Genomic DNA, 26,882 nt, shown 5'->3' with positions numbered 1-26,882 from the left:
TACATCATTTTAGAAATTGTAAAAATACCCAAGAAACCCCTAGATTCATTATCTGCAAATCATGTAATCATTGAATTATGTTGTTGTTGAAAAAGGGGCCAGCCTGAAATTTGATAATCTAAAGATATGCACAAATAAACACATAAAATATATAGGCTACTATAGTTTCAGAATTCATAGGCTAGGCCTATGTTTTTCTAAATATTGAATTTTAACCTGTCTATATAAAAATGGTATTACTATTAATTTTGTTTTTGTTTTTTTTTCAAATTATGCTTTATGGCTTGCTATGCATCTTTGTGTTAGGAATAAATTTCTCATTTGTTTATTTAGCAGTAGGCTATACTCATATATAATACTCATATGATCCCGATACATGTACCCCCTGAGTTTCTTATTCTTAACACTACAAACTTGAATTTTTGTATTACTCTTATAAAGAAAAATGCATATAAATTAATGTATGGGTACCCTCGCGATCTGGCAACACTGTGCTCCGCGTTCATGGCATTGTGAATGTGTGTGCGGCAGCAGTGGAGCCGGAAGGGGGAGCTGCGATTCCGTCCGCGCCTTCCCGCTACAGGACAGCCCGGGGTCTAGCGCTGTCACAGCAGGCCTACTTCCGTCAGCTCTACCGCAAACATCATTATTAAAAAATAACATTTACAGCCATCCAAGCCGTCCAAGCAGCGCGTTTGTGTATTTTTCAATACGGTAGGACACATTTGCAGTCGGCCGCAGCGGGGTTTTAACCGTTTCATTTATGTGTGTAGCAGAATAAGCACACGTCACGACATAAATCGCACTTAAATAAAGACAAATGTGTTTGAGTGCAAAAATAACGAGATATAGCAAAGCAAACGGACTTTACATGTGCACGGTCAGATTTTGTTGAGCTTTAGTGGGGTTTTTGTTTTTTGAACGGCGTGTTTTGGCGGAAATTGCTTTGGCTTTTATTTAAGGTAGCATGGGAGGATTAGCACGCGAGCTCACGTTAGCCATTCAACTGCGCGCGCGTTGCCGCACTTTCTGTAGCAATAATGGCTAATATCATATAGCAGCATATCATACATATATTTGATATCGCAATGCAAGTCCTTGCAACCTGTGTGGTTTTGAAGTTTTGTTTGACAAATGTTAGCGAGTTAGCATTGAAGCTAGCATATTTTCTAGGCAGAAGCATTGAGTGGTTCAGTATGCGATTGACCATAAACAGAGCTAGTATAGTCACATGCAATCTTAATTATTGCTCGTGTGTCTTGATTCAAAAAGGTTATGTTTGATCATTCAAAATGAGGTTTGCTTTGTGATTTAAGAATAGCCTCAATGCAACTGATTTATTTTTAATCGAGGGTGTCCAAAGTCCAGCAAGGTTATAGACTGTTTTTATCTGAATGCCTTCCAGAGCTTTTCACTACTAAATACTGTTATTTTACAAATAAAACACATTTAACCTCCAGTTTATACAGCTCTATCTAAACTGCACAAGGATGCATGCAGATTGCATGTTTATGGTTGGTTGGCTGCTGGTGCAGTTCTGCATTGTCCAGAGATTGTATTGAATACTTCAATATGCCAATGTACCAACTGGATGTGATGCAAAATATCGTATTACTGTTTCACCTATGATGTAGTATATCATTATTTGTATTGAGCTTTTTTTAAGCTAATAAGAGCTTGGTTGGTCTTAAACTGTTAGATTAGTTTATAATTTATATAAATTATCTATATAAACTTAAATTACTTGTCAAAACACATAATTAATTATGACTTATTCCAAAGAATAATAATGCCTTTAATTTAAAGTGCTTTGAAGTTTATGAGAAACATACATTTGTGCCGCCTTCACATGCTATTGGAAATTTGATAATTTGATTAAGAGCTTATCGCATTCCAATTTGCAATTTTCATGCACAATTTTTACCTAGAAAACTCGTATTTACTATAATTTCGATAGCATGTGAAGGCAGCATTATTTTTAGTGTCAAATTTTGACTGGTAGTCAGTGTGATATAATTTATACCCCTTGTGTTCCAGGCTCCTGTGCAGGGTGGATTGACCTGTCATGAATGAGCCCATTGAAGGCGGTGCGATCTCGTTCGACGAGTATGTGCGGCAGAAAGCACGCACTATACCTCAGCACCGCATGAAAGAGTTCCTGGAGTCGCTGGCCTCCAAAGGCCCTGAGGTGCTGCAGGAGTTCAGTCAGCAGACCAGCGGAACCACCACCACTATGGTGTACCAGCAGGGTGCCAACTGCATCTACACGGACAGCACAGAGGTGGCAGGCTCATTGTTGGAACTGGCATGTCCGGTATGAATAGAATAACTTTTTATCGTCATTTTAGCTGTGATTTTAAGAAGTTAAAACTGGTAGTCACATCTCTTTTATCTTTGCGCAGGTGCAGGTGACATCTACACAGATCTCCCCCCAGCTGGCTGCAGCTGTGCATCAAGCATCTGAACAGCAGATCCAAGTACAGGTTTGTCATTCTGTTTTCGTGCATCTTACCTACAGGGCTGTTATACAGTGTTTACCAGGAAAACTGAAGTTGTTGGACAAAAGTCAGCATGAAACGGAAGTTGCAATAGTCTTTTCTTCCCTATTGTGACGGATATCCGAATTAAACAGCTTTTGAAGGCGAGACTTGAATATGTACATCAGGAATTGATTGGATGGCTGTGGTTTGCTCTGATCTCATGTGAGTGACAGTTTGTGCTGCCCTCTTGTCGGTAAACGCATCATCAGAGGAGCTGCAGAGATGTCGCTGCAAGAGGGAGGGGAAGTTATTTTGATTTTTTTTAATTCAAAAATAATGATGTGATGATGATAATGATTTCCATGGATAAATCATTTAAAATAAATACTGCACTATTCCATTAAAAAATATGGTCCATGGGGGCTAATGCGCCTGTGCTTATGGTAAAAACAAGGTGTGTTCAGGCTCATTGTAGGCGTGTTGCTCTTTTGACGAAACCAAAAGCAACTGCGTCATTGACCAACAAAAACCTGGTCTCAAGTCAATAGTGCAGAATTTTTTGTTAGTAATATGTAACTATTTGCGGGTCCACAACGTGCATACATTCACACAGCGACAGTACAGTGCAGTACAGAAACATGGAAAATGTTAAAATAAAATAATTACAATGTAAAAGATTATTATAGTGTAAATACTAGGGGCTTCCTGACTAAGGATTTACACATTTGAATCAGAATTGTCGAATTTTTCTATGGTCGACTTGTAGTCGAATCATCCATGTTTGTGTGAATGGGATGGGAGGGGCAAGACACTAGTAAGCAGGAGGGTAAAAGGAGGTTTTTATATTCCTTTACACACTGCACACAGCAACAACTTTTCATAAAGCGACCAAAACTGCCTACCAACTGACAGACGAACTGACAATGGCTTTCTTATTTAGGTTTAAATAAAAGTTAAAGGTGCCCTAGAATGATTTGAAGCAATATGTTAAATTGTTCTCTGATATCTACATAGAGGGTATGTGGCTTATTTAAGGGAAAAAATTGTCCAGATACAGTTTTACAGGTCCATTTAAAACCCTATAAATTGTCTCTAGGATGTAATGCTCTGTTTTTGCCTTATTTGGAAGAGTCGGGAATATTAATGTTGAGCTCTGCTCTGGTTGGCTTATTTCAGCAGCACACAGCATTTCAGTTATTCAGCAAAGCGGCTCGTGAGTCCTGACCGTCCTGACAGAACACAGACCGACTGTATGACATATAGCAAAACATCTAAAATGGAGATTGATTAAATGCAGCTTGCTTGTTTATTGGTGTTTTCAGATCATCCACGTGCCAGAAAGAGCTCGCGTTCATGCGGTTGCCAGATTTCAGTAATTAAACCCCCCAAACAGAGCTTTTCTGTGAAAAGAAACCCGTATACACTCTGGTTTTTACCTAAACATGTCCAATCTGGCAACCATATGCACACGAGCTCTCTCTCTCGTGCACGGACGATCTGAAAACACCAATAAACAAGTAAGCTGCATTTTATAAATCTCCATTGACTATCGTTTTAACTTATATGGTGGAAAAGGTGACGTTTGCTAGAAGGATTGAGTGAAAGATCTGTAACCAAAGTATCTACGGTTGTATTTTGTAATACAAAATAATATTACCCTTTGTCATTAGACACTATTTAGTTTTGTATGGTACTTGGAGTTTCCTGTTGTTACTGTACTAGCATCTTGCGTTATCTGGACAATGCGTTCTCTCTAAGAAACTTTCAATTTAATCAGAAATTGTTTAAACAGCTAGTCAATAAGCCGTTTTTGCTATCTTCAAGTGTCTTGTTTACCATCAGTAGATTCGGCTTGTTCAGATGCAAATGTTGGGGGCGTGTGCATATAAATGATCCCCAACGCTTACGTCATGGTTGGGTTTATGTTGAGAAGCACTTTTTTTTCTGTTGGGTTTTTGATTTACAAGATTTACATAAGAAATAGGAGGCAATGGTGTTTGAGACTCCATGTACGTGTGTGATGTCCATGTACTGAACTCTTAGTATTTCACTATGGCAAGGACGCAAGGTTAGGCCATCCTTAAAAATATTTTGGTTTGCAGTAACAGTACATTTTTTTTTAAAAAGGGTCGGTAGGTAGGTCTATATTTTTTTTTTTCAAATTTTAATGCAAAAAAAAATGTAAATTTTTGGTGATGGTCATTACGTAGGTATGAATTTAAACAAATTGGCATATCATGACATCACTGACTGGGTCTTCAAGCCGTGCCTTCGGGCGTGTAGGCTAATTGCAGGCTATATAGACCACAAACAAATTGAAATATTTGTCAAAAACATGTTTATTGCATAAATTTCAGGTGCATTCTTTAAGAAAAGTGTCCAACCACCAGCTAGCTGTCATTGACTCAAAGCTGTCAACCCTCCCTTTTTTTCCGGGTTTCTCGCGTATTTTAGCTCTTTTCCCGCTGTCTTCCCGTTTTAGTATTTTCCCGTGATATGTTTCTTATTTTTATGCTCGATTGTGTTAACTCAGAACACGCAACTATCTGTGTCTCTGAAGTTGCTTGCACTTTTTGCCAGACCAACGCATCTGGTGATATAGACTAGTGCATTTGAATATTAAAAAGCAAAAAGTTGTTTTTATGAATTCAATTAATTAAGTAGCTATAACCAGCTATTCAATCAAGAGCAGTGAGTGAGTCCTTATCTTTTGTTTGACAGACAGCAGTAAAGGCTACTGCCCCTTTAAGACCTAATACAGAGAATAATACAGTTTTTCTCAACTGTATAAAGTTCTCTTAAGGGATATAGACTGTCTGATGGATACTCATCAAGATCGACATGTTGACATACTTTTTGTGTGAGTTTATCCGTTCAAACGCAAGACTTGAAAGAACTCAATATTTGCGCGCTGTGAGACGTGCGCGCGCTGCGCACAGAGACAGCTTCTCACACTGCAGAGGTTCTCATTCGCGTCTTCTGGCGAATATACTGAGTGATGATGGCGAAAATGACTGGTCATACGGCAGCACTCGCATGCATTGAACACAGTTTACAAAGATAGACCGTTTTGCCCACGTTTTCTTTTATTATCGCTGTTGTAGTGCACGTGTATCCATCGACAGAACCATACATAAAGCATTATTTTTCAAGTTACAACCAGTGCCGCCGCTCCCACCACGCGCTGGGGTCGAGCAGAACACGCAACCCATAGCAACGCGTTATGACAACGACATTTCAGACTGACAGACAGAGACAAGATAAACGGCTTTTCCGCCATTTGTTACTGTTACATTTATCATTACTATATTGTGGCGAATAAAACAGATTTTGAATTATAATTAATATAACAACGTGTACAAAACGTTGTTATATTAATTATAATTCAAAATCTGTTTTATTCGCCACAATATAGTAATGATAAATGTTGAGAGGGGCACTTTTGATTAATTTTCAAAAAGGGCAGGGGCTCAAACTAAGCCCTCCCCTCTGCAGTGCACTTGCCCGGTGTGTGTAACGTGTCCATGGTCCTGACTCCTGTCACACAATGCGGCGAAATCTCCGACAGGGCTTTAACAGTCTAACGTTACAGTGAATGAGAGTATGAGCAGAGCCGAAACGAACGCACGTGCAGGCCATAGTGTGACATCCGTTAACCATAGTGTAGACATAGATGACGTCACGGGTTTTTCTATAAACGAAAGAACGTAGCCTTCGTTTGTATGGCCCGTATGGCCCAGGCAATTTATACATTTATAATACTTACTTAAATATAATTCATATTATTTTATTACTGTTGTATTAGTTGTTTGAAAAGTAAAAAAAGAAATTGGTCGGTCTTAAAGCCAATTTACAACCGGCAAGTCGGTCGGACTAAAAGGGAAAAAAAATAAAAAATTGAGTCGGCCCTAAATTGACAGGGTCGGTCGGGTTACGGCAAACAAGAATATTTTTAAGGATGGCCTTAATTACATTTTTCTTTCTAGGGCACCTTTAATGTGGTTGATTAACATTCATAAAACTTTTCTTCATAACATTTTAAAGCCGTAATCGAAATGCAGAACATCACACAAATATATAAAAGAACATTTTGATAAATAAACTTAAAAAAAAATACCTGACTAGAGAGGAAAATAACACTTTGAGTGCATTTACAGGCACGTTCTTAAGTCGATTATGCCAAAAGGGGGTCGCACACCGGATGCGAAGCTCAGCGCCGCGTCTCCGGTATCTCACACCAGCTCCGCATATTGATGCATCGAATCTTCGACTATTTGGGGTCACCCCTAGTAAATACAGATAAAAATGCCTACATGTTATAATGGATAGTCATTGTGTGTATCAGAATTACCTATTTTGCATAAAATTGGCTACTTATTAAACCAATCATGGCAATACACACATGTATTTAAACTCACTCACCCGGTTGAGGGTGTCTTTATTCTGCCATGTAGCGAATCTGCAATTTTGTAAGCACAACTGGCTTTTAAAGGGAATAGGATACGTGACTGGTTTGTTTATTGTACATGACATCCATGACTCATTAGGAGACTAGGTACAACTCTTTTAGACCATGCGTCAGCTCTACTGACTGATTTTTCCATCGTTAATTTGGCAAAAGTAGAGTTGGACACGCCCTAAGTGCACCTGCACCAATGCGCAGACCATACGCTTAGAACACTAAAATAAGGTCCAGAGAGTTTCATGCATGATGTTTAGTGCAGCCAATCGTGCTGATTATCCTTCCTTTGTTGATTGCCTGCTTTGTAATATAGCAGTTTGAATGTTTTTTTTTCTTTGTTTTTTGTTTTGTCACAGAAAAATGTAAGTAACACCTTTACCAGAAAGATGTTGGAAGCATTTTGCCATCTACTTTAGAAGTAAAGAAGTAACAGATCAGAACAGCCCACTTCTACATTCTTTAGCCCTCTCACCAATTTGCACTTGTCATGCAGTAGTAAATACGAGAGATGCAAACACGAGATTACTCCAACAACAAACATTACAAGATGTCTTTGCATTGCCGTCCTTGTGATCCTAACATTAGGAAAGTGTGGGTGAACTTTATTTTTTAACAGTGATACTGATAGTGTTAGTAAGACACTGTTCGTTTGTTCGCTTCATTTTAGTGCAAATTAGTTTTTAAACAAGACACGGGTCCTTGCAGGCTCTTCAAAAAGAATTAAAAAAAGTTTTTGAAACAATTCTACATTGAATGTTGGGGGACGTTGAAAATTACTTTTAATATGCAGAACTGTTACCCAGTCTTAGCAGTGGGTGTTTACTTCCAAGTCTTGATTGTGGCACACCTATCAAAGTGTGTTTTAAGAGCCAAAAATAGGATGGAAAATAGAAAATATAACTTCTAAATAGTTTTTTGTTGTAAAAATCTTTTATTATGAGTGTACCTCAAAGAACATTTAAAAAAAGTTCATGACACCTTTAAAATATATATTTTTAATTTATTTTAAATGAATACTTTTATTCAGCAAGGATGCGTTAAATGGATCAAAAGTGACAGTAAAGACATTTAAAGGGTACATCTCACACAGTCTCAGCAATCTCATGATAATCTTGAGTACCAATAGAGTAGTACTGCATCCTTCATATCTCCGTCTTTAGTTCTTAAAGACATAGTCTTGTCTTTAGTTTTATCATATTTATAAAAGAAAGATATGCTGTACTGATTTTTTTTTCTGAAAATAGCCAAGCTCGTGCAGGCATGAAGTGGGCGGAGCTAAAGAGACAAGCGGGTACACACACACACACACACACGAAAAACATCATGACATTATCTCTGGGTAACTTTCGTTCACTATGTTTGTGTTGTTGACATATGCACTTACGTGCCGATTGCCAACAAAACAATTTCACTCACCGCCTGCAGTTTCAACTCATGACCGGGAACAAACAAAAACACTTGCAGAACTCTGTTGCTGCGGCAGAAAAACATTACATCCACTGTTTCCTTAACGCTGGGTTATTTGGGAAGCTGAACAAGGTTATCTTTGCCTCATGACCAAAAACACTCCGTAACTGAACAAAGCTAGAACAGAGCTCTTGTTCTCGCTCTTGTTGATGTGTGCACACGCAAACATTCTATTTCTTTAAATTATGTTTCTTTAAACTTTCTATTCCACAAAAATAATGCTGAAAAGAAAAAAAAGGTTCAAACATTGATAAAAAATCTTTTCCCTTTACAAAAAGAATTTGTACACCAATGTACACGTTGTTCGGAAAAACAATGAGACGGTTAAAAAAACCTTACTCCAGGCCAGCAGGCCATTTTTCTTTATGTGCCCTGCTCTAAATGTTTCTACATCTCTCCTTCGGCAGGTGCAGATCCAGGGTGAGCAGGGTCAGACTGTTGGTCAGGTACTTCAGGTGGCGTCTCCCACCCAACATCAGCTACAAGGAGTTACCACAACACAGCTGGTACAACAGGGAGAACTTACAGAGGAACAACAACAACAGGTAATGCACATCAATACATGATCAGCTTCTATAGTTTATGAATTTTAGATTCGTATCATAACGTGGGTATGTTTCTCAGATCCAGGCCCAGCTAGTGGCAGCAGTTGCCGGAGGTCAGCAGATTCAGATTCAGACTGTGGAGGCTCTGTCCCCCCCTCAGCAGCAGGGCTCCCCTAGGGAGGCAGAGAGGCGACCTGGAACCTCACCTGCGGTCCTCCAGCCTGCAAAGAAACGCAAGGTGGACGTTCCGACAGTTGTGTCCTACTCGCTTCCTCAGGGGCAGCAGCTGGCTACTGTACTGGCCATACCACAGGGCCAACAGCAGGGCTACCTGTCACTTCGACCAGATCTGCTGACCGTTGATAGCACTCATCTCTACAGTGCAACTGGTACCATCACAGGCCCAGCCGGTGAGACCTGGACCATACCTGTGTACTCTGCCCCACAGCAGCAAGGTGTAGCCCACATTGCCATTCCTCAGGAGGCTTACAGCACCGTGCAGGTACAGGCCTCGCCTACTGATAGAGACAAAGACAAGATGGTAATTGGTGCGTCTCAGGGTGCTGGGGCAGTGGCCGTTCCAGTGTCTGGCTCGGGAGTGACCACTCAGGAGGAAGTTGTACATTCGCTGTTCCCAGCACAGTTTATGAATGGAAACATTCACATCCCTGTAGCAGTGCAGACAGTAGGGGGTGCTTACTCTGGGACAACACAGGCCCTTCATATATGGGATCCGCAACAGCAGCAGCACATACAGGACGCCGAGGCTCAGGAACAACAGCTCCACCTGCAGGTGAACACATTCTAGGAGGAATCCTGCATGCTTAAATATTCATAGCTCCCAGGCCGTCTCAAGTAATTTTGCATTTTTTTTCAGCTGTTGATGTGCATTTGTGTGGGAAAATGCATGACACCTCTTTGGCAAAGTAATGCATCAATAATGATAGTCTGTTTTTATCAGGCGCAGACAGAGTCGGAGCCACAAGTGGAACCTCCTCCTGAGCTGGTCCTTCCCAACTCGCTGAAGCCTGAGGAAGGACTAGAGGTGTGGAGGCTTTGGGTTCAGCGCAAAAATGCTGAGCTGGACAAGAATGAACAAAACAAGCTGGCACCTATTGGACGTGAGTTTATGTATCGGTCTCAAACTCTCTTTTTATATACTGCCGCTCAATCTAGGGTTATCACTATTCTAAAATTTCAGTAGTTTATAGCAATATGAGTGAAATTACATGATAAAATAAAGCAACAGCCTTCAAGAATTTTTCAATTATGCATGCACATGCACCTGTAAGTATTCAAAAGCAGCTGCTTAAATATTTTAAAGTATAGAAAAAGCAAACTTGTTTTTTTTAATTATGTATAAACAGCAATAGTGTAATTCTTTCATTATGTAATCCAGCTAAAAACTAACTGGAAAACATGCCATGAAGGTTTTAAAGAATAGAAAGAGAAATTAATACTTTTATTCTGCAAGTTTTATTCAACATTTATAATGTTACAAAAGATTTCAAATGCATGCTCTTTTTGTATTTTGTTCTTTCTATTCATCAAAGATTCCTGGTAAAAAAAAAAAGTTTACACAAAAATTATTAAGCAGCTCAACTGTTTTTAACATTATCAGCTGTATGTCTCTGAGAGACTTTCCGTGAGATGGACTGCTGACTTTACCTGCCAGTCCTTTTCAATCTAGTGGCAAGTGATTGTAATGTAGCTTTCTGTAGCCAAAACAAGCCGTCCAACAATCCGTCGTCAGAGCCACATTAGCTGCAGCTAACTGTGTTTTTAGCTCAGCCTTCTTGTTTTTGTAGCGTGTTTCCAAGTGGGGTAGTTATGGTCGCTCGAGAAGGGATATTATAGTCTGGCTCCATGAAGTGTATTAAATCCCGAAATGCTAACTGGCATCATATCTTTTTGGATTGTGCCGCAAAGTACTCCTCTGAGTAATGCCCTCTGCTTTCCTGTGGTCACATACTCGCCTTCCCACCACAGCAGCGATTGTAGGTTGTGAAGCTCCCTGCAACACAGCTTTATGCAAGTTAAAGGTGCCCTAGAATGATTTGAAACTATGTTAAAGGTCCCATTCTTTGCGTGTTTTCGAAGCTTTGATTATGTTTACAGACAATTGACTTATCTGTATACCGCTGTTTCCTCTGTCCTAAAAACGGCCTGATGATTTCCTTGTTCTATGAAGTCCCTCCTTCATAAATATGTAACGAGTTCTGATTAGGCCAGCGCTTCCCGTGCTGTGATTGGACAGCAGCTTAGCGCACGTTGAAAAAGAAAAGTCCCGCCTCTTACCAGAACGAGTAGATACGCGCGCTCAATGTTATTGCAAAAATGTCTATATTGCCTTATCAATTTGAGCCGGAATCAGACCCGGAGAATATCGAAGAGGATCGATTACAACCTGCTCAGGAAAGACTTTTGCTGGATGTTTCAGAATGGTAAGCTGTCTATTCAGTAGTTTAAACTGACCATTACAAACACCAACAATCGATGGTGTCTGAATGAATTACTACACTTTCATATGCTAAGTTTTTCAGATTAGTTTCAATTACCATCTAACGTTAGTTAACAAAGCTAAACAGCATTGCACTTTGTGTCATGAGTTACATAAACTGTTAAACGGACCAACTTAAATAATAAAATACACTTAACTTACCGGTTGTGGTCCATAACAACGCCTTCTCCAGACAAAGAGGGAACTGCGTCATCTTTTAAGAATAATCTTTCTGCGAATCCGGCATTAAACTGATTGAGATTGAGGAAGCAGTCCTCAGCAAAATGTGCTGCACATAGTTTTAAATTGTGATTATAATTTTCCGGAACCGAGTTAACCATAAACTGTAGCCATTGATCTCGTACATCGTCCGTGGGAAGGTCAAACAAAGGTGATTTGACTCCAGGATGAAAATAACAGCGTTTCAATGGCATGACGACAAACACACTCTACAAAAACAACGCTTCCTATTCTCGACCTGCGAGAGCAAAAGGACAACGCCCCCGAATTTGCGTGTTCTTGTGGGCGGAGGGTTCGTCAACAAACAGTTTTAGTTGCGTCATTAAAGCAGGAAGTGTTGGGGTGTAGTCCAAACCGGCCGTTCGCTGTAGGCTTTGAAAGGGAACTTCTGTTAAATAAATGATCTCGCTTGGCATTGAACTTTGAGCTTTATAATTTTTACAGGTATTATTTATGCTCTAACAGCAACATTACACACTAACTAAAGTTTGAAAGATGGAATCGCAAAGAATGGGACCTTTTAAATAGTTCTCTGATATCTACATAGAGGGTATGTGGCTTATTTAAAGGGGTACTTCAGCGCTGGGAAGATGAATCTGTATTTAAACTGGGTCATCAATGCAGTAGAAATGTGAAATTATTTTTGAATTTGGTGTCTTCTAGACTGAGAAAAGACAGAAAATGTATGTTTGTCCCATGGGGATGAAAGGCTACAACTCCCAGAATGCTTCGCTGCCCTGTGAGGCCATTCCCAACGCCACCAACCTCATTACTGTGACTGAGTTAGAGAAGAGAGAAGACACTACAATTAAAAACTGAACGTGTCTGTTCAATATAATGAGTGAGTCACCGCGCGAGTCTCACAGCACTGAGCACTAACTGCAGGAGTGATGAGAGCTGAGGTAATCGCGACTACACTCGCGGCATACATTCACAACGCGAGTTCAGTCTGGTGCGTTTCAGTTCATGCCTTTGCAAGCTTAACTTTCATAGAAATGAATTTGAGAAGTTAAAAGACTTACATTGCTCACCATAGCTCCGTTTAAATGATCCTGTAGCTGCAAGCTGAGCTGTCCCTGCAAGCTGAGTGTAATCTCCCATCCCCCATGCGCAGATTCAAAACATGCGGAAATGGCTCCCTCTGCTGGCTGTAGTCTTTAGCCTCTGGGCAAACATTCTTCCTATGATGCAAAAATCGTCAATTTGCATCATAGGAGGAATTTTTCCAGAAATAAAATGCATAAATCTCTCATCTCAGGGAGATATGAGGGGGGAAAGCACAATAATTTGAATATACTCCAGGGTTTCTACTGATACAAAGCCATATGCTAATCGCTGAAGTAACCCTTTAAGGGCAAAAATTGTCCAGATACAGTTTTACAGGTCCATTTAAAATCCTATAAATTGTCTCATTAATATTAATGTTGAGCTCTGCTCTGGTTGGCTTATTTCAGCAGCTCACAGCACACTGCATTTCAGTTGTTCAGCAAAGCGGCTTGTCAGTCCTGACCGTCCTTTCAGAACACAGACCGACTGTATGACACATAGCAAAACATCTAAAATGGAGATAATGGAGACAAAATACAGCCTACTTGTTTATTGGAGTTTTCAGATAATCCACGCGCGAGAGACAGCTTGCGTGCATATGGTTGCCAGATTGTACAAGTTTAAGTAAAGTAAAGTCTTTTTTCGTCAACAATATTGCATGTTTATATAACGTTAGTCACAATGTAGGCTACAATGTGATGTACTCTGTAATACAAGCATGCAAAAACATCATTCTTAAGTTCTCAAAAAAAAAAAAAAAAAAAAATATATATATATATATATATATATATGTATGATGTATGATGTTTTTGCATATATTTTTTTTACAAAATGAATAGCCTTGTCAAATGACTGTTGTTTTAACTTATATGGTGGAAAAGTTGAAGTTTGCTAGAAGGATTGAGTGAATGATCTGTAAGCAAAGTATCTACGGTTGTATTTTGTAATACAAAATAATATTAACATTTGTCATTAGACACACTATTTAGTTTTGTATGGTTCTTGGAGTTTCCTGTTGTTACTGTACTAGCATCTTGCGTTATCTGGACAATGCGGTCTCTCTAAGAAACTTTAAATTTAATCAGAAATTGTTTAAACAGCTAGTCAATAAGTGGATTAATTGCTTACTGCTTGCATGAATACAGTTGTGATTTTCACTTTCTTCAGTTTAAGACACAGAGCGAAACTTGCTTGAAATGGACCGAGCAAACGAACAATCTTGAATTTAATTGTTATGCTATCCGATTATAAACATTAACCATGACTGTTGACATGTTTTATCTGTGGTAAGGGTAGAAAAGTCCTCACGTCTCCTGCACAGCCTGGAACATGACATGTGTCCATGAGAGCTGTCGTTTTTGCTATCCTCGAGCGAGCTTGTTACCCTGCAGTCCTGATGATTCGGCTCCATCAGTTTCGCCTGACAATGAACATGTTTGGACAGATGCAAATGATGGGGGAGTGCATATAAATGATCCCCAACGATTGCGTCACGGTTGCCGTTATGTTGAGAATCACTTATTTTTCTGTGGTGTTTTTCATTCACTAGATTTACATATGAAGGAGGAGGCAATGGTGTTTGAGACTCACAGTATGTGATGTCGATGTACTGAACTCTTATTATTTCACTATGGCAAGGTTAATTACATTTTTTTATTCTAGGGCACCTTTAAGAAGGTAGTATCTTAGCAAACTCGTAGAGCTATTGTACTTAATTGTAGTACCGCAAAGTTTACAATGGGCGTCTTTGTCATCATTAATTAATTTGAAATGCTTTCACATTGCTCCGTTTTGACTGCCTGATGTTTGATTTATTTTTTGCCACCTCAAGTTTGTTGCATTTCTCGCCGCCCACGAGAATCTTGTCACGTTCTCAATGTTCAATTAACCGACAATTAATTTAATCAAGTGAATTCTTGTCGACAATTAATCGATAATCAATTAACCGTTTACATCCCTAAGCAGCACAACTGTTTTCAAGATTGATAATAAAAACTAAATATTGCTTGAGTGTCAAATGAATAATGTATAAATATATATTTTAAATAATTTTAAAGTGTAATATTTCACAAGTAATTTTTCAACAACATAAAATAAACATTACTGACCCTTTACTTTTGAGCAGTAGTGAATATATTTTAAAAAATTGCTTAAAATATGTAAACATATAGAGTCCATGGTCAACTGAACTATTTTTGTCACGGCTCTGATGTTTATTAATATCTGTCTCTGTAGGTCGACAGCCACTGCGCTTCCAGGACGATCTTGTGTCAAGTTCAGTGGGCGAGTTGAACTTGGCTCTGTCCCTGATGACCCAAGAGTCTCGTGGGCTGGAGGGAGAGCCCTTTGAGCCTGATTCGCTATACTATGTATTTTTATGTATACAGAAAGTATGTCCTATTTCTCTTTATTTAATGCCTTCTTTTTGTTTCCACTGATTCTGTTGGATCTTTAGTTTTCACAAACTGATTTGTTTTTCTTGTTTTTGTTTAGTACATGTTTGAGAATGGTAGGGTAGATGACATCTTCTCTGATCAGTACTACGGCCGGTTTTGTCAGTGTTTACACAAGATTCTTGAGGAGTGGAGGCCCAGTGTTCACCCTCTTGGTAAGAAGTATGTGTGTGATTTGAAATCATCTGCTTTGGAGTCTTGTGGACTGTATGTTAATTGTCGTCATTATTTGCCAGGCTATATTATCCCAAGTCATGTGACAGAGGAGATGCTATGGGAGTGTAAGCAGCTGGGAGCTCATTCTCCAGCCACTCTCCTTACTACACTGATGTACTTCAACACTAAGTGAGTCTTCTACTATTCTCAATTCTTTAAGCATGGGCCTAGTGGAAGTTAGTGCTCAGGGATTAAAATGTTTTCTCTGCACAGGTACTTCCACTTGACCACAGTGGAGCAGCATATGAAAGTGGCCTTCTCCAAAGTGCTCAGACACACCAAGAAGAACCCCACCAACCCTAAAGACAAGAGCACCAGCATCCGCTACCTAAAAGGAGTCGGGCCCCACCATGTTGGACAGAAAGGTTAGCGATTAAATAAAGCTAGATGTTGGCACATTACAAGACAAATATACATTTTATAAATAAAAAATAAATAAACAATGGGTGCGTCTCAATCAGCTTCCTGGTTCAGTAGTTAGGGCACTGATAAGGGAGTCAGCTCATTGACTTATGTCCTAAGCAGTGCCTTGACTACTAAACTAGGGAGATGTTTGAGCCATTTCAAGGTTTTATATTGAATTTATATTATATTTCCCTCAAATTGTCAATGTACATACTGATTTCACCCAGTGCTACAAGATGCACCCATCATGCAGCTCTTCTGTCAGAAGTCTATTCAAATTTGAGCTTGCGCGTATATAATGTGCATGCCAGGTATGAGTTAGGCACAATCGGCTTAAGAACGCACATTTAAACGCACTCAAAGTGTTCTTTTCCTCTTTAGGCAGGTGTTTATTTATATAAATGTTCTTTTATATATTTGTGTGATGTTCTGTATTTCGATCGCGGCTTAATTAAAATAGTTTTACCCTCCTGCTGACAAGTGTCGGTCCCCTCCCAACCCATTCACACACACATGGATGATTCGACTATCAGTCGACCATAGAAAGATTTGACAATTCTGATTCGAATGTGTAAATCCTTTGTCGGGCACACCCCTACTTGCCACACTGACATGCATGCATGCATGAGGATTGAGGACTCTTTAATAAAAAATGTTTTAAAAAGGAAAACATGCAATCAATTTTTGATGTGGGATGTAGTTTTGGTGATCTATTCACAAATTGTCAAGAGTGCTGCTTGTTATAAAAGACGCATCATCATCATTATCAGTTGTTAAGCCATGGTGAAAACAGCATCCTAGTTCGTCAGCATTTTGTTTCCATAACACGTTGACATTTTAATGTCACAAATTGTAAATGCATCATTTATTATTACTAAAATTATACAGGCTTACACAGCCTCACACAGGTCTTTTTAGGTCTGAACAATAATTATTGCTGAAAGTAATTGATGAAAATCAAAACCAAATATAACACAAGCATTAATGTTACCATCGATCAACCAATATGGCATTACACCATACTACAGCTGTATCTATAGTAACTGATAAATAAAACGTTCATCACTGGTCATGGGAATTTCTACAATGCTTTAAAAAGATGTATGCCTTTATTTTAATTGAAAGTATTGGTTGGAAATAATTTTACTGTGAAATGGAAAAGTTATAGAAAGTCATGGGAGAGTCATAAATGTGTTGGTCAACAGCTGTGGGAAGTTATAAATCTCATCATCTTTTGTTCTAGTGACTGATGACATGTACGTAGAACAGGCTGAGGACCCAGAGAACCCGCTGCGCTGTCCTATCAAGCTCTATGACTTTTACCTCTTCAAATGGTGAGCCACTTGTGATTTTATTAATATGTATATTATACGTTTTCTTTTCTGCCTCTCCCTCACTTTTTCATTTTCTGTCATCAGCCCTCAGACTGCCAAGGGTCGTAATGACACGTATTACCTGACACCAGAGCCGGTTGTGGCACCAAACAGCCCTATTTGGTACTCCACTCAGCCAATCACGAGCGAGCAACTGGAGCACATGCTAACACGCATCATGATGGTGCGGGAAATCCAAGAGATAATCTCTATTGCGCAGGCCAATGTACACTGAGGAGATGAGAGCAAACGAAAGAAATCAAGATGGAATGAGAGAGAGCAGCCTTCTCCAGCTTTCCATCCTGCCATTATCCTCTCCTTTCTAAAAGAGACTGAATCAAGTTGCCTCTGCAGCCTCTCTTATATTCATTCATGATTAAAAGGAAAGTGAGAGGTTAAGAGGGGTTTTCAATGAACTGGACATACCTACGGGCCTTTTTTGTTTTAGATACAGGAACTTATTTCTGTTTGTTCGCCTAATGACCATTGAAAACGTATTTGCCCAAGATCCCTTGATGTGTGCATTTTCTCTTTCTGCCATGTATGTTGCGCTCCATCCCTCTTCCCCCTGTCCTCTCTCTCTCTCTTGTAAGGATCTGGTGGCTTTTAAGACCAGCAGGCTAAACTGAAGTCATTATTGGCAGTGGACTGGAATATACCATGTGATTGTCAGATGAATATACATTTAAAAACATGGCCCTTATCAATCTGTAACTCCTAACACAACCCCCAGTTCACCCCCAGGAATTTGCTGTAGCAGAGTTCACGTACCTGAGGAGTGTATTATACATGAAGACTTTTTGGTTCTGTTTTTATTTTTTTTATATATATACATGCATCTATGGTAACCTGATATGTATTGATATTATAGTGGTGCTGGAGAATTGAAGCCTGTCTTTTCAAACATGCTTTTTTGTACAGTGAATTACCTGTATGTGTCGTCTTTGGGCAATTGTGTCACACAAACACATGGGTCTCGGTCTTATTCATGACACAGAACAATAGTTCACAAAACTATAATCTATTTCTTAATCAGTGGTTCTCGACCAGCTTGCTTCAGCAATCTACCAAATGAATAATTTATAATCTCTAGAAAAACAAGAATTAAAATAAGAAATCTTAATCCATACCACTTAGGTTTTTCTTTAAAATCTCAAAAACCCTGGATATACGAGGAAGCCTAATTTGAGTGATTTTTCTTAATCTGGAACACATGTAATTGAATAACGTTTTATGAAGACATGTTGATCTAATGCTTTATCAGGTAGAAATTGAGTATGTTTAATTCTTATCCATAAAAATAAATCAAATGACAAAAGTCATGCAGCCTTCAAATGTTGTGGAGAATGGGATTTAAAAAGGTTGAAAACCAATGTTTTAAATGCTACATGTGAATTTAGGCATCTCAATTATACGATGAAAATTGCATATTTGCTTAAGATTATATTTAACAGTATTTTTTCAGGGTTAGATGACAAACATTAAGTTTGAAATATTGACCAACACTAATTTTTGTAATATTGGCAAATATGACCGGGTACAGATATATTGTGGATTGTTCAGTCATTATTTACTAAGTTTTACAAGTAGGACAAAGATGTAATTTTTCTCTGTAAAACATTTTACATTATTTTTTTATTACTAAGCCTGGAATCAAAACATTTAGAAAACACGACAACAAAATATCTGGTTTGTACATGGCCTTTTCTACGAAGTCAAATCCAAATTTAACACTTTTCAAAAGGAGTGAATAGTTGTGTGATCCACTTCATTCTTTTCCTGGTAGTGGGATCTGTAGTCTCTTCAAGGCATTGGTGAAGTATTTAGGAAGGGGGCAGGACACTGTAATGTCACCGTGACCTTTTACCCGTGGCAGAACGATCCTTCGGGAGTGTAGGTGAAGAGGGAGATATCGTGTTTTACTCTGCACCAGTCCCAGCCGTTGCAGTGTGCCCTCTGGCAGCTTCTGTAATCCGAAATATGAGACCCACATGTGGTCAAGTCTTCGAACGTGACAATGAGTCATGTCTCAAGAAAACAATACCACTTCTTGATTATTCATTATGCACAACACTTACTATGTTCATATAGTCTTGTAAAAACTGACCCACGACTAAAAGCTCACTGTGGTTGTCTGCTAGAAAGTCTGGATTAAGCATTTGTTCATTAAAAATATGCATGGTGTAAACGCTGTTTGATCTGGAAAAACACTACCGTTCAAAAGTTTGGGGTCAGTACGATTTTTTTTGTAATAACTGGGCTAAAGGGATAGTTTATTTATAATGTTACAAAATATTTATTTTTCAAATATATACTGCTCTTTTAAACGTTCTATAAAATCAAAGATTCCTGAAAAAATGTATAACTTTCCACAAAAATATTAAAGAGTACATAATACACAATATCTGCTAATTTCATGTTATTCTTGAGTACATATACACTCACCTAAAGGATTATTAGGAACACCTGTTTCAGTTCTCATTAATGCAATTATCTAATCAACCAATCACATGGCAGTGGTCCTGGTCAAGACCAAGCCTGCAGTCTCCCCCTGCGTCCCAATTCGCATACTATCCATCCTAAATAGTATTCGAAAATAGAATTAGTATGTCCCAAATCGTAGTATGTTGAAAAGAGTATTCCAAAGATTCCCGGATGGTTTACTATTTCCGGTCCGAATTCACAGTATGGATCGATGGGCACTCTAACGGCTGATATTGCCCACAACCCATTGCGAGTTGCACGAGGATTCGATTAGAACTACAAACGCGGATAAAAAGCGTTAAAAAAACTACAAACATGACGGATGTGCGAGTTCGACGGTTAAGTAGAGAAGTTTAGATAAAGGGGTTTGAGTGACCCTACCAATATTTAACCTGACAAAAATATATTTATTCAGTGTTGTCCATATTATAGTTCACATGCAGCAGCATTGTGAACTTTTGTAATGACATGTTTGGCCATTCACTTTTAAATGCATCATTATAGGCTATTTAAACTGCAAACACATGAGGAGAGTCTCTGCATTAAAGACCCACAAATGGCAGATCAACGAGCGGCTACATTTCTCTCCGATACGGTAGGAGATTAGACTGAATGTGAAGGATTTGAACTGTGACGAATCTGACGATGATTGACAGGGCAGATAAACGGTGACGGGATGCACGTAACTAAGCGACAGAGTCCGGCAAAGTAGTATGTCCCGAAGCTTGCATACTTTTCTGCTACACACTCAAAAGTATATACTTTTTCTTCACAAAAAGAGTACATACTTTTAGGACGTAGTATAAGTAGGCGAATTGGGACGCAGCATCCCTCTCATTTACTGAAGCTTTCGCGCCTCGATCGCCCCCCAGTGACCGGTCCCAGTATAGCCGCCCCTCTGTGATTTCTAATGGACGCGAGGCAAACTAAATAATAAAATTACACTTCAAAAATTTCTCCCCAAAGTAAGTTTATGTCACTGAAGGCAGTTATCATCACAATGATTTCATTTCAGGTGTTTGTTTTAAAAATAAAAGTTTAGTTTGAGTTAGTTATTTGATGCTATAAAAACGGGGGATGTGACGTCATGATTGACAGCTGAGATCGACGTCTTCTCTGAGTGAAGTTGTCACTGAGGCACTAACGGACTTTTTTCGAAATTTTTGGGAGCAGATTAGAGCTTTAGCTTTAATTTCTACATTTCCATAACTGTTTATTTCACACCAACATAATTAATTGTTCTGCATCTGCGAGAGTGTGGGCGGGCTTTTGATATCGCACTTGTACTTCCTGCTCTACTTCCTGCGCTCTACTGCGCAACTCCGGTCCCGAAATCGCTACTGCGCAGACTCGGTCCCAAGATGTCCGCGCCGTGTAAGGCCGCCTAAAAGCTTCAAATCTGCCAAGCGGAAACGGATGATGTCGAGTCGTCCATATTTTTTTACGGTCTATGGTCAAGACAATCTCCTGAACTCCAAACTGAATGTCAGAAGGGGAAAGAAAGGTGATTTAAGCTATTTTGAGCGTGGCATGGTTGTTGGTGCCAGACGGGCCGGTCTGAGTATTTCACAATCTGTTCAGTTACTGGGATTTTCACACACAACCGTTTCTAGGGTTTACAAAGAATGGTGTGAAAAGGGAAAAACATCCAGTATGAGGCAGTCGTGTGGGCGAAAATGCCTTGTTGATGCTAGAGGTCAGAGGAGAATAGGCCAAAGGATTCAAACTGATAGAAGAGCAACTTTGACTGAAATAACCACTCGTTACAACCGAGGTATGAAGTAAAGCATTTGTGAAGCCACAACACACACAACCTTGAGGCGGATGGGCTACAACAGCAGAAGAACCCAACGGTTACCACTCATCTCCACTACAAATAGGAAAAAGAGGCTACAATTTGCACAACCTCACCAAAATTGGACAGTTGAAGACTGGAAAAATGTTCCCCTGGTCTGATGAGTCTCGATTTCTGTTGAGACATTCAGATGGTAGAGTCAGAATTTGGCATAAACAGAATGAGAACATGGATCCATCATGCCGTTACCACTGTGCAGGCTGGTGGTGGTGGTGTAATGGTGTGGGGGAGGTTTTCTTGGCACACTTAAGGCCCTTTAGAGCCAATTGGGCATTGTTTAAATGCCACGGCCTGAGCATTGTTTCTGACCATGTCCATCCCTTTATGACCACCATGTACCCATCCTCCGAAGGCTACTTCCAGCAGGATAATGCACCATGTCACAAAGCTCGAATCATTTCAAATTAGTTTCTTGAACATGACAATGAGTTCACTGTACTAAAATGGCCCCCACAGTCACCAGATCTCAACCCAATAGAGCATCTTTGGGATGTGGCGGAATGGGAGTTTCGTGCCCTGGATGTGCATCCAACAAATCTCCATCAACTGCAAGATGCTATCCTATCAATATGGGCCAACATTTCTAAAGAATGCTTTCAGCACCTTGTTGAATCAATGCCACATAGAATTAAGGCAGTTCTGAAGGTGAAAGGGGGTCAAACACAGTATTATGTAGTATGGTACCATACCAGTAGTATGGTGTAGTATGGTGTTCCTTATAATCATTTAGGTGAATGTAGAGTAGTATTGCATGCTTCATATCGCTGAAAAGTCTTTAGTTTTATCATATTTATAAAAGACAGATACGCCGTACGGATTCTTTCTGCCACGCTTGTGAAAGCGTGCAGTGGGCAGAGCTAAAGAGTCACAAGCACACAATACATAATATTATTACGCAATACATAATATTATCCCTGAATAACTTTCGATTCACTATACGTTCTTTTTGTTGACAGACATTTGATGCAGTTTTACTCACCACCTGCGGTTTCAACTCATGACTGGGAACAAAGAAACACACTTGCTGCTCCAGAAAAACAAACTGCATCCACTGTTTCCTTAACACTGGATTCTTTGGGAAGGTTATCTTTCCCTCACGACCAAAAAACACACTTCTTTAGTTCCATTGTTGATTTCTTGATTTAGCCTGACAAGCCAGACCCACATCAAGATGTTGGGTCTGGGAACACACCATTGGGAGGGCTCAATTCTAGGGGCAGGATAAACGGTTGTCTTTCAAATTCCCTCTGCTTGCTACAACCAACCATTGCGCTATCAGTGGTGAGAAAACAATCACAAGCGGGTTGTGGCCGAGTCCCATGCGTTTTTCCACCAGCGGAGCTAGTTGATAGATTTTCAGCAAAACTCAGAAAACATCTTCCTTTTTTAACTTTCCTTTTTTGTTAGCAGGGAAGTAGCAGGAAATTCACACAGAACCGTCGCAACTTTACCATCATGTTAAGCCCGCCCACCGACTCTATACGTGATGTGATTGGCCTGACTAGAGTTTGGTTTTTCAAGCTCGCAGTCGCAAGCCAACAGAAGTTGCTAGACGACCCTGGCTGCAAATTACATTTGCTGCCACTAGGTTGCGTCTAGATTTCTAGGCTAGGTTTGTTTATCATTCAAGGAAACAGTGCTTCAACACTTTCTCTAACATTGTTATATTTATCATACCTGGGGTGCTAGTTTGTTCCAGTGAGAATATTTATGGTCTCCAAGAATGGGACAGGTCAAAGCAAGAGCCAAGTGCACTCGAAGCTGGTTTTTTACACCTAAAACAAAAATTATAAGAGAATCTAGTCATCATATGCTTTCATTTCTTCATTTAAATAAATTAGACATTGCAGTATTTAAGGGCAAACTAGTTACATTTAAAATAATTAGGGAGTATAAGGCACAATTAGGAATAACACTCTTAGTTGGGTATGCTTTTCACATGTCATGGTCAGTCAATACCTGTGACAGGCTGCAGTTCCACCAAGCTGCAGCCATTAGTGCTGTCCAGAACTCGATACTGTGTGACTGCACTTTGTGCCTGCCGATTAGCTCTCACCCTGGTCACTCCATCTCCCTCCTCATTCACTTTGAACAAAGGGCTTAGACCCATCTGAGGAGAATAAGCATTTTACTTCACATTCATTCAAGTAATGTAAGAAAACTGCAAAAGAGCCTACTCTTATAGTTGAAAAGTCACCTATTTTCTAAATGCATCATATTGATTTTATTGTGAAGAATTCATGCACATTTTTTTAACCGTGTTTCATCAAAAAATTCTCCAATCATTCCGGTCCGCTTAGTTTACTTTAAAATGAAAATTAACCCATGATCACCCGGTAGGTGTGTATGACTTCCTTGGTTCTGATGAGCACAATTATAAATATCTCTGGCTCTTCCAAGCTTTACAATGGCAGTGACGGAGTGCATTTAATTTGGAAGCTCATAAAAAAGCACATCCATCCATCGGCTAAAAAAAAGCCTTCTGAAGCAAATTGGTCGAGTTTTGTAAAAAATATATATATCCATATTTATAAATTTACGAATAAAATATCTAGATTCCGGCATAACGCTTTCTGTATTCAATTTTCGCAGAAAGTGTAACGCCTCTTGCAGTTCAAAGCGCACTTCCAACGTCGCACCAGTTAAGTTTTTTTCTTAGGTTGAATACGGAAGGCAAATGGAACACTGACATTATAAATCTTGGAAGAGCCAGGATATTTATTAACTCTGATTGTATTCATCGGAAAGACGAAAGTCAATCATGGGGAAATTTTCATTTTAAAGTGACCACTTTCAACGCTGTTTATTTTATTTTATACAATAGTGTGCAACAGTCTGATTCCGGACTGCATTCATTTTCTCCATAGGGAAATTGTTTTTTATCGATAACTTATAAACATTTAAAAGACAGGCCTACTATAATCAATGGTATATGCTTTTTTCTTAGTGGAGAAAAACTGCATTCCCCATGATGCTGTACAGAAAATTACACCAATCAAAGAGTCTTAACAAGTAAACCAATAGAGCTCTTTAGCTCCACCCACTCTAGTTATTCTCCCTCCCTATGCTCTCAACATACTTAAATAACACTTTAACAGTCTTTTTTATTAAATAACTATGGGAAAAAAATGGAAAAAAATTATTTGAATTAACGCCATTGAAAAAGTGGGCTAGCACTAATGCACTCTACTAGCTGCAAGCTTACATTTAGATCTGCCTCCATCCAATCATTACCCAATGGATAGAACCAAGCCCCGTCCAACATATTATTATTTCAATAAATTGTTTCACTCAGATGTACGTCACAACACAGAAAAAAGTTACCTTCTGTTACTTCTCGACTTTAATAAATCAAATTTGTAGGGACTTTAAAAACAGGCTGGAATAGGAAATTGTTCTTATGAATACAATGATATATTACCTTAAAATGCGGCTGCGGTCCCATGACCTCCTTTTCTATAATGGGAATGTCAATCACTCCCTCGGATGGAACAGGCACACCTACAGTGACCGCCCTAAACAAAATAATATGTTTACGTTTGTGTAGGTTATGAATCAACTGAAAATAAGGAAACAATTTATTCTAAATGACATACAATTAAAGACAAGCAACAAATTCTATTTTTTTTAAGTATAACTTACATGAATGTCCTTTCCACTTTGTGTGATCTGATGAGTGTTTGTACATGTTCAGCTGCTTCCTCTGTTTTAGCCAGGATCAAAACTCCAGTAGATTCTTTTTCCAGACTGTGGCAAAAATGCAACTGGGATCCTGCCTGCATGCCATCAGTTATCTTTGCAAGCAAAGGCAGACACTCTGAAATGCTGTTTCTGATTCCATCTACATCTATAACAGCAAAATTAAGGAAGATATTAGTATATCAAATGATCTGTCTAGCTGATAATATGAATATTTTTATAGAAATAAATGGTTCATAATTTAAAAGTGAATATTATTTAGTACTATAAAATCCCCTCTATACAAAACATTACAGAATATTTTTTTCAAAAATGATGTTAATGAGACGTCAAATACTCACTATGCAAAGGCACACCATATGGTTTATTTATGGCGATTATGTTTTTGTCTTCATAAAGAATGCTCCTGTAAAGAGCTTTTGCGAAAACACTGGGGTGAATAGACTGTAGTTGCTGGCTTAACTGTTTAAGTTCATTCACTCTGTTCTGTAGAGGTGACACCGGAACCTTTGGAGTGGAACGAAAAAATACGGAACCTAAATGGTTGCACATAAACTCACTATAGTCAAAACAGACAATACATGCATAATTAAACGCAGCCAACCTCATTTTTGTCGTCTATTCGTTTTTCTTTATCAACCCGAAGCCTGTTCGCGATATCTGCTGCTTTCAGACACGTTTTCTGGCTAGAAGCGACGGTCTCAGTCTTTGAAGCTGTAGCATACGCTCTCATGAGCATCGTGTATGTAACCTCACGTGCGTGTCGCATTTTCACAGATCAACAGTTCAGAAGTAACTCTCTTTCTAAAAACCTGAGCCCCGAGATCTTACGTCACTAATTGCTGTATATATCAGATTAAAAATACGAGTATGACAGCTAAAGCCGAGTAATCAAGTGGACACTACATAAGAAAAGATGAGCAAAAAGAAATAATGCACACCAGTTCAAAATAAAAGTCACTATGCAGCGCGATATATAGGCTACACAAAATCAAGCAAAAATGCTTGATTAAATAAATCCCTAATAGGTAACAAATATAGGCCAATTCGTTCCGGTATCTAATTACACTGACGCTCAGATCAATTTGTAATAGAAAAATCAAACAATGTATGAGTAAGCCAAGTTCTAAAAACATTTAAAATAAATAAATGAAGGTTATTTGGATTTTATTTCAGCTGGGTAACACGCTTTATGAATACCATTGCATTAAATAAAATATTAAGCAAACAAACAACCTCTGCAAATAACAAATTACGCTTCTAAACCTTTTGTGCAATTTCGTTTCACACAAAAACATCTAGTGGATGTAACGTTATGACTTTAGCAGAAGTTCAAAATAAAAGTGGTAATTGGGTAAAATAAACATATAAGCTACTATTACATAAAAATAGCAAAATAAAATTCTGGACTTCTGGACTATTTTATTCACATTTTTTGATTCACAAAAAAGAAGAAGTTTTTTGCCCCATAGTTATACGAGAAACAGTCACCAGTCCTGCTGTAGCCTATGTTTCTGATTCACAAAAAAAAAAAAAACATTCAGAAGAGTCATAAAAACCCTCTTTTAACCCATTTTAATCCTCTATTTTGAGTAAATATTAGTTAGATCAATAGGATTGCAGCCAAACCAAATGTAGCCTAATATAAACAACATA

General features: G+C 38.8%; 2 protein-coding genes across 2 annotated transcripts; one reads left to right on the top strand and one right to left on the bottom strand.

Moving 5' to 3' along the window:
* The first annotated feature begins 529 nt into the window (after positions 1-529).
* On the top strand, positions 530-18,113 carry qrich1 (glutamine-rich 1). Its single transcript, XM_067430774.1, has 12 exons — positions 530-714; positions 2,038-2,314; positions 2,403-2,483; positions 8,817-8,954; positions 9,034-9,747; positions 9,916-10,075; positions 14,977-15,131; positions 15,235-15,349; positions 15,431-15,539; positions 15,624-15,775; positions 17,059-17,149; positions 17,234-18,113. The coding sequence occupies exons 2-12, from the start codon at positions 2,066-2,068 to the stop codon at positions 17,421-17,423; spliced, it is 2,154 nt and encodes a 717-aa protein (XP_067286875.1). The 5' UTR covers positions 530-714; positions 2,038-2,065; the 3' UTR covers positions 17,424-18,113.
* Positions 18,114-18,804: 691 nt separating this feature from the next.
* rpusd4 (RNA pseudouridine synthase D4) lies at positions 18,805-26,191 on the bottom strand. The gene is made up of 7 exons (XM_067430775.1): positions 25,831-26,191; positions 25,568-25,733; positions 25,170-25,374; positions 24,949-25,042; positions 23,487-23,637; positions 23,205-23,302; positions 18,805-19,154 (listed from the first exon to the last, which is right to left on the bottom strand). The coding sequence occupies exons 1-7, from the start codon at positions 25,993-25,995 to the stop codon at positions 18,957-18,959; spliced, it is 1,077 nt and encodes a 358-aa protein (XP_067286876.1). The 5' UTR covers positions 25,996-26,191; the 3' UTR covers positions 18,805-18,956.
* Positions 26,192-26,882: the final 691 nt, after the last annotated feature.

Source organism: Pseudorasbora parva, chromosome 22 (genome assembly GCF_024679245.1).
Source record: "Pseudorasbora parva isolate DD20220531a chromosome 22, ASM2467924v1, whole genome shotgun sequence".
NCBI lineage: Eukaryota > Metazoa > Chordata > Actinopteri > Cypriniformes > Gobionidae > Pseudorasbora > Pseudorasbora parva.
The sequence above is the reverse complement of the archived record's forward strand: the minus strand, read 5'-3'. Positions and strand labels throughout refer to the sequence as shown.

Coding starts and splice junctions, on each gene's coding strand:
- qrich1 (XM_067430774.1), top strand. CDS start 2,066: ATGAATGAGCCCATTGAAGGCGGTGCGATCTCGTTCGACGAGTATGTG. Junction 15,540..15,623: donor CTGATGTACTTCAACACTAA/GTGAGTCTTCTA, acceptor TTCTCTGCACAG/GTACTTCCACTTGACCACAG. Junction 15,776..17,058: donor CCACCATGTTGGACAGAAAG/GTTAGCGATTAA, acceptor CTTTTGTTCTAG/TGACTGATGACATGTACGTA.
- rpusd4 (XM_067430775.1), bottom strand. CDS start 25,995: ATGCGACACGCACGTGAGGTTACATACACGATGCTCATGAGAGCGTAT. Junction 25,375..25,567: donor ATATGGTGTGCCTTTGCATA/GTGAGTATTTGA, acceptor TTGCTGTTATAG/ATGTAGATGGAATCAGAAAC. Junction 19,155..23,204: donor GGAACAAACTAGCACCCCAG/GTATGATAAATA, acceptor TTCGGATTACAG/AAGCTGCCAGAGGGCACACT.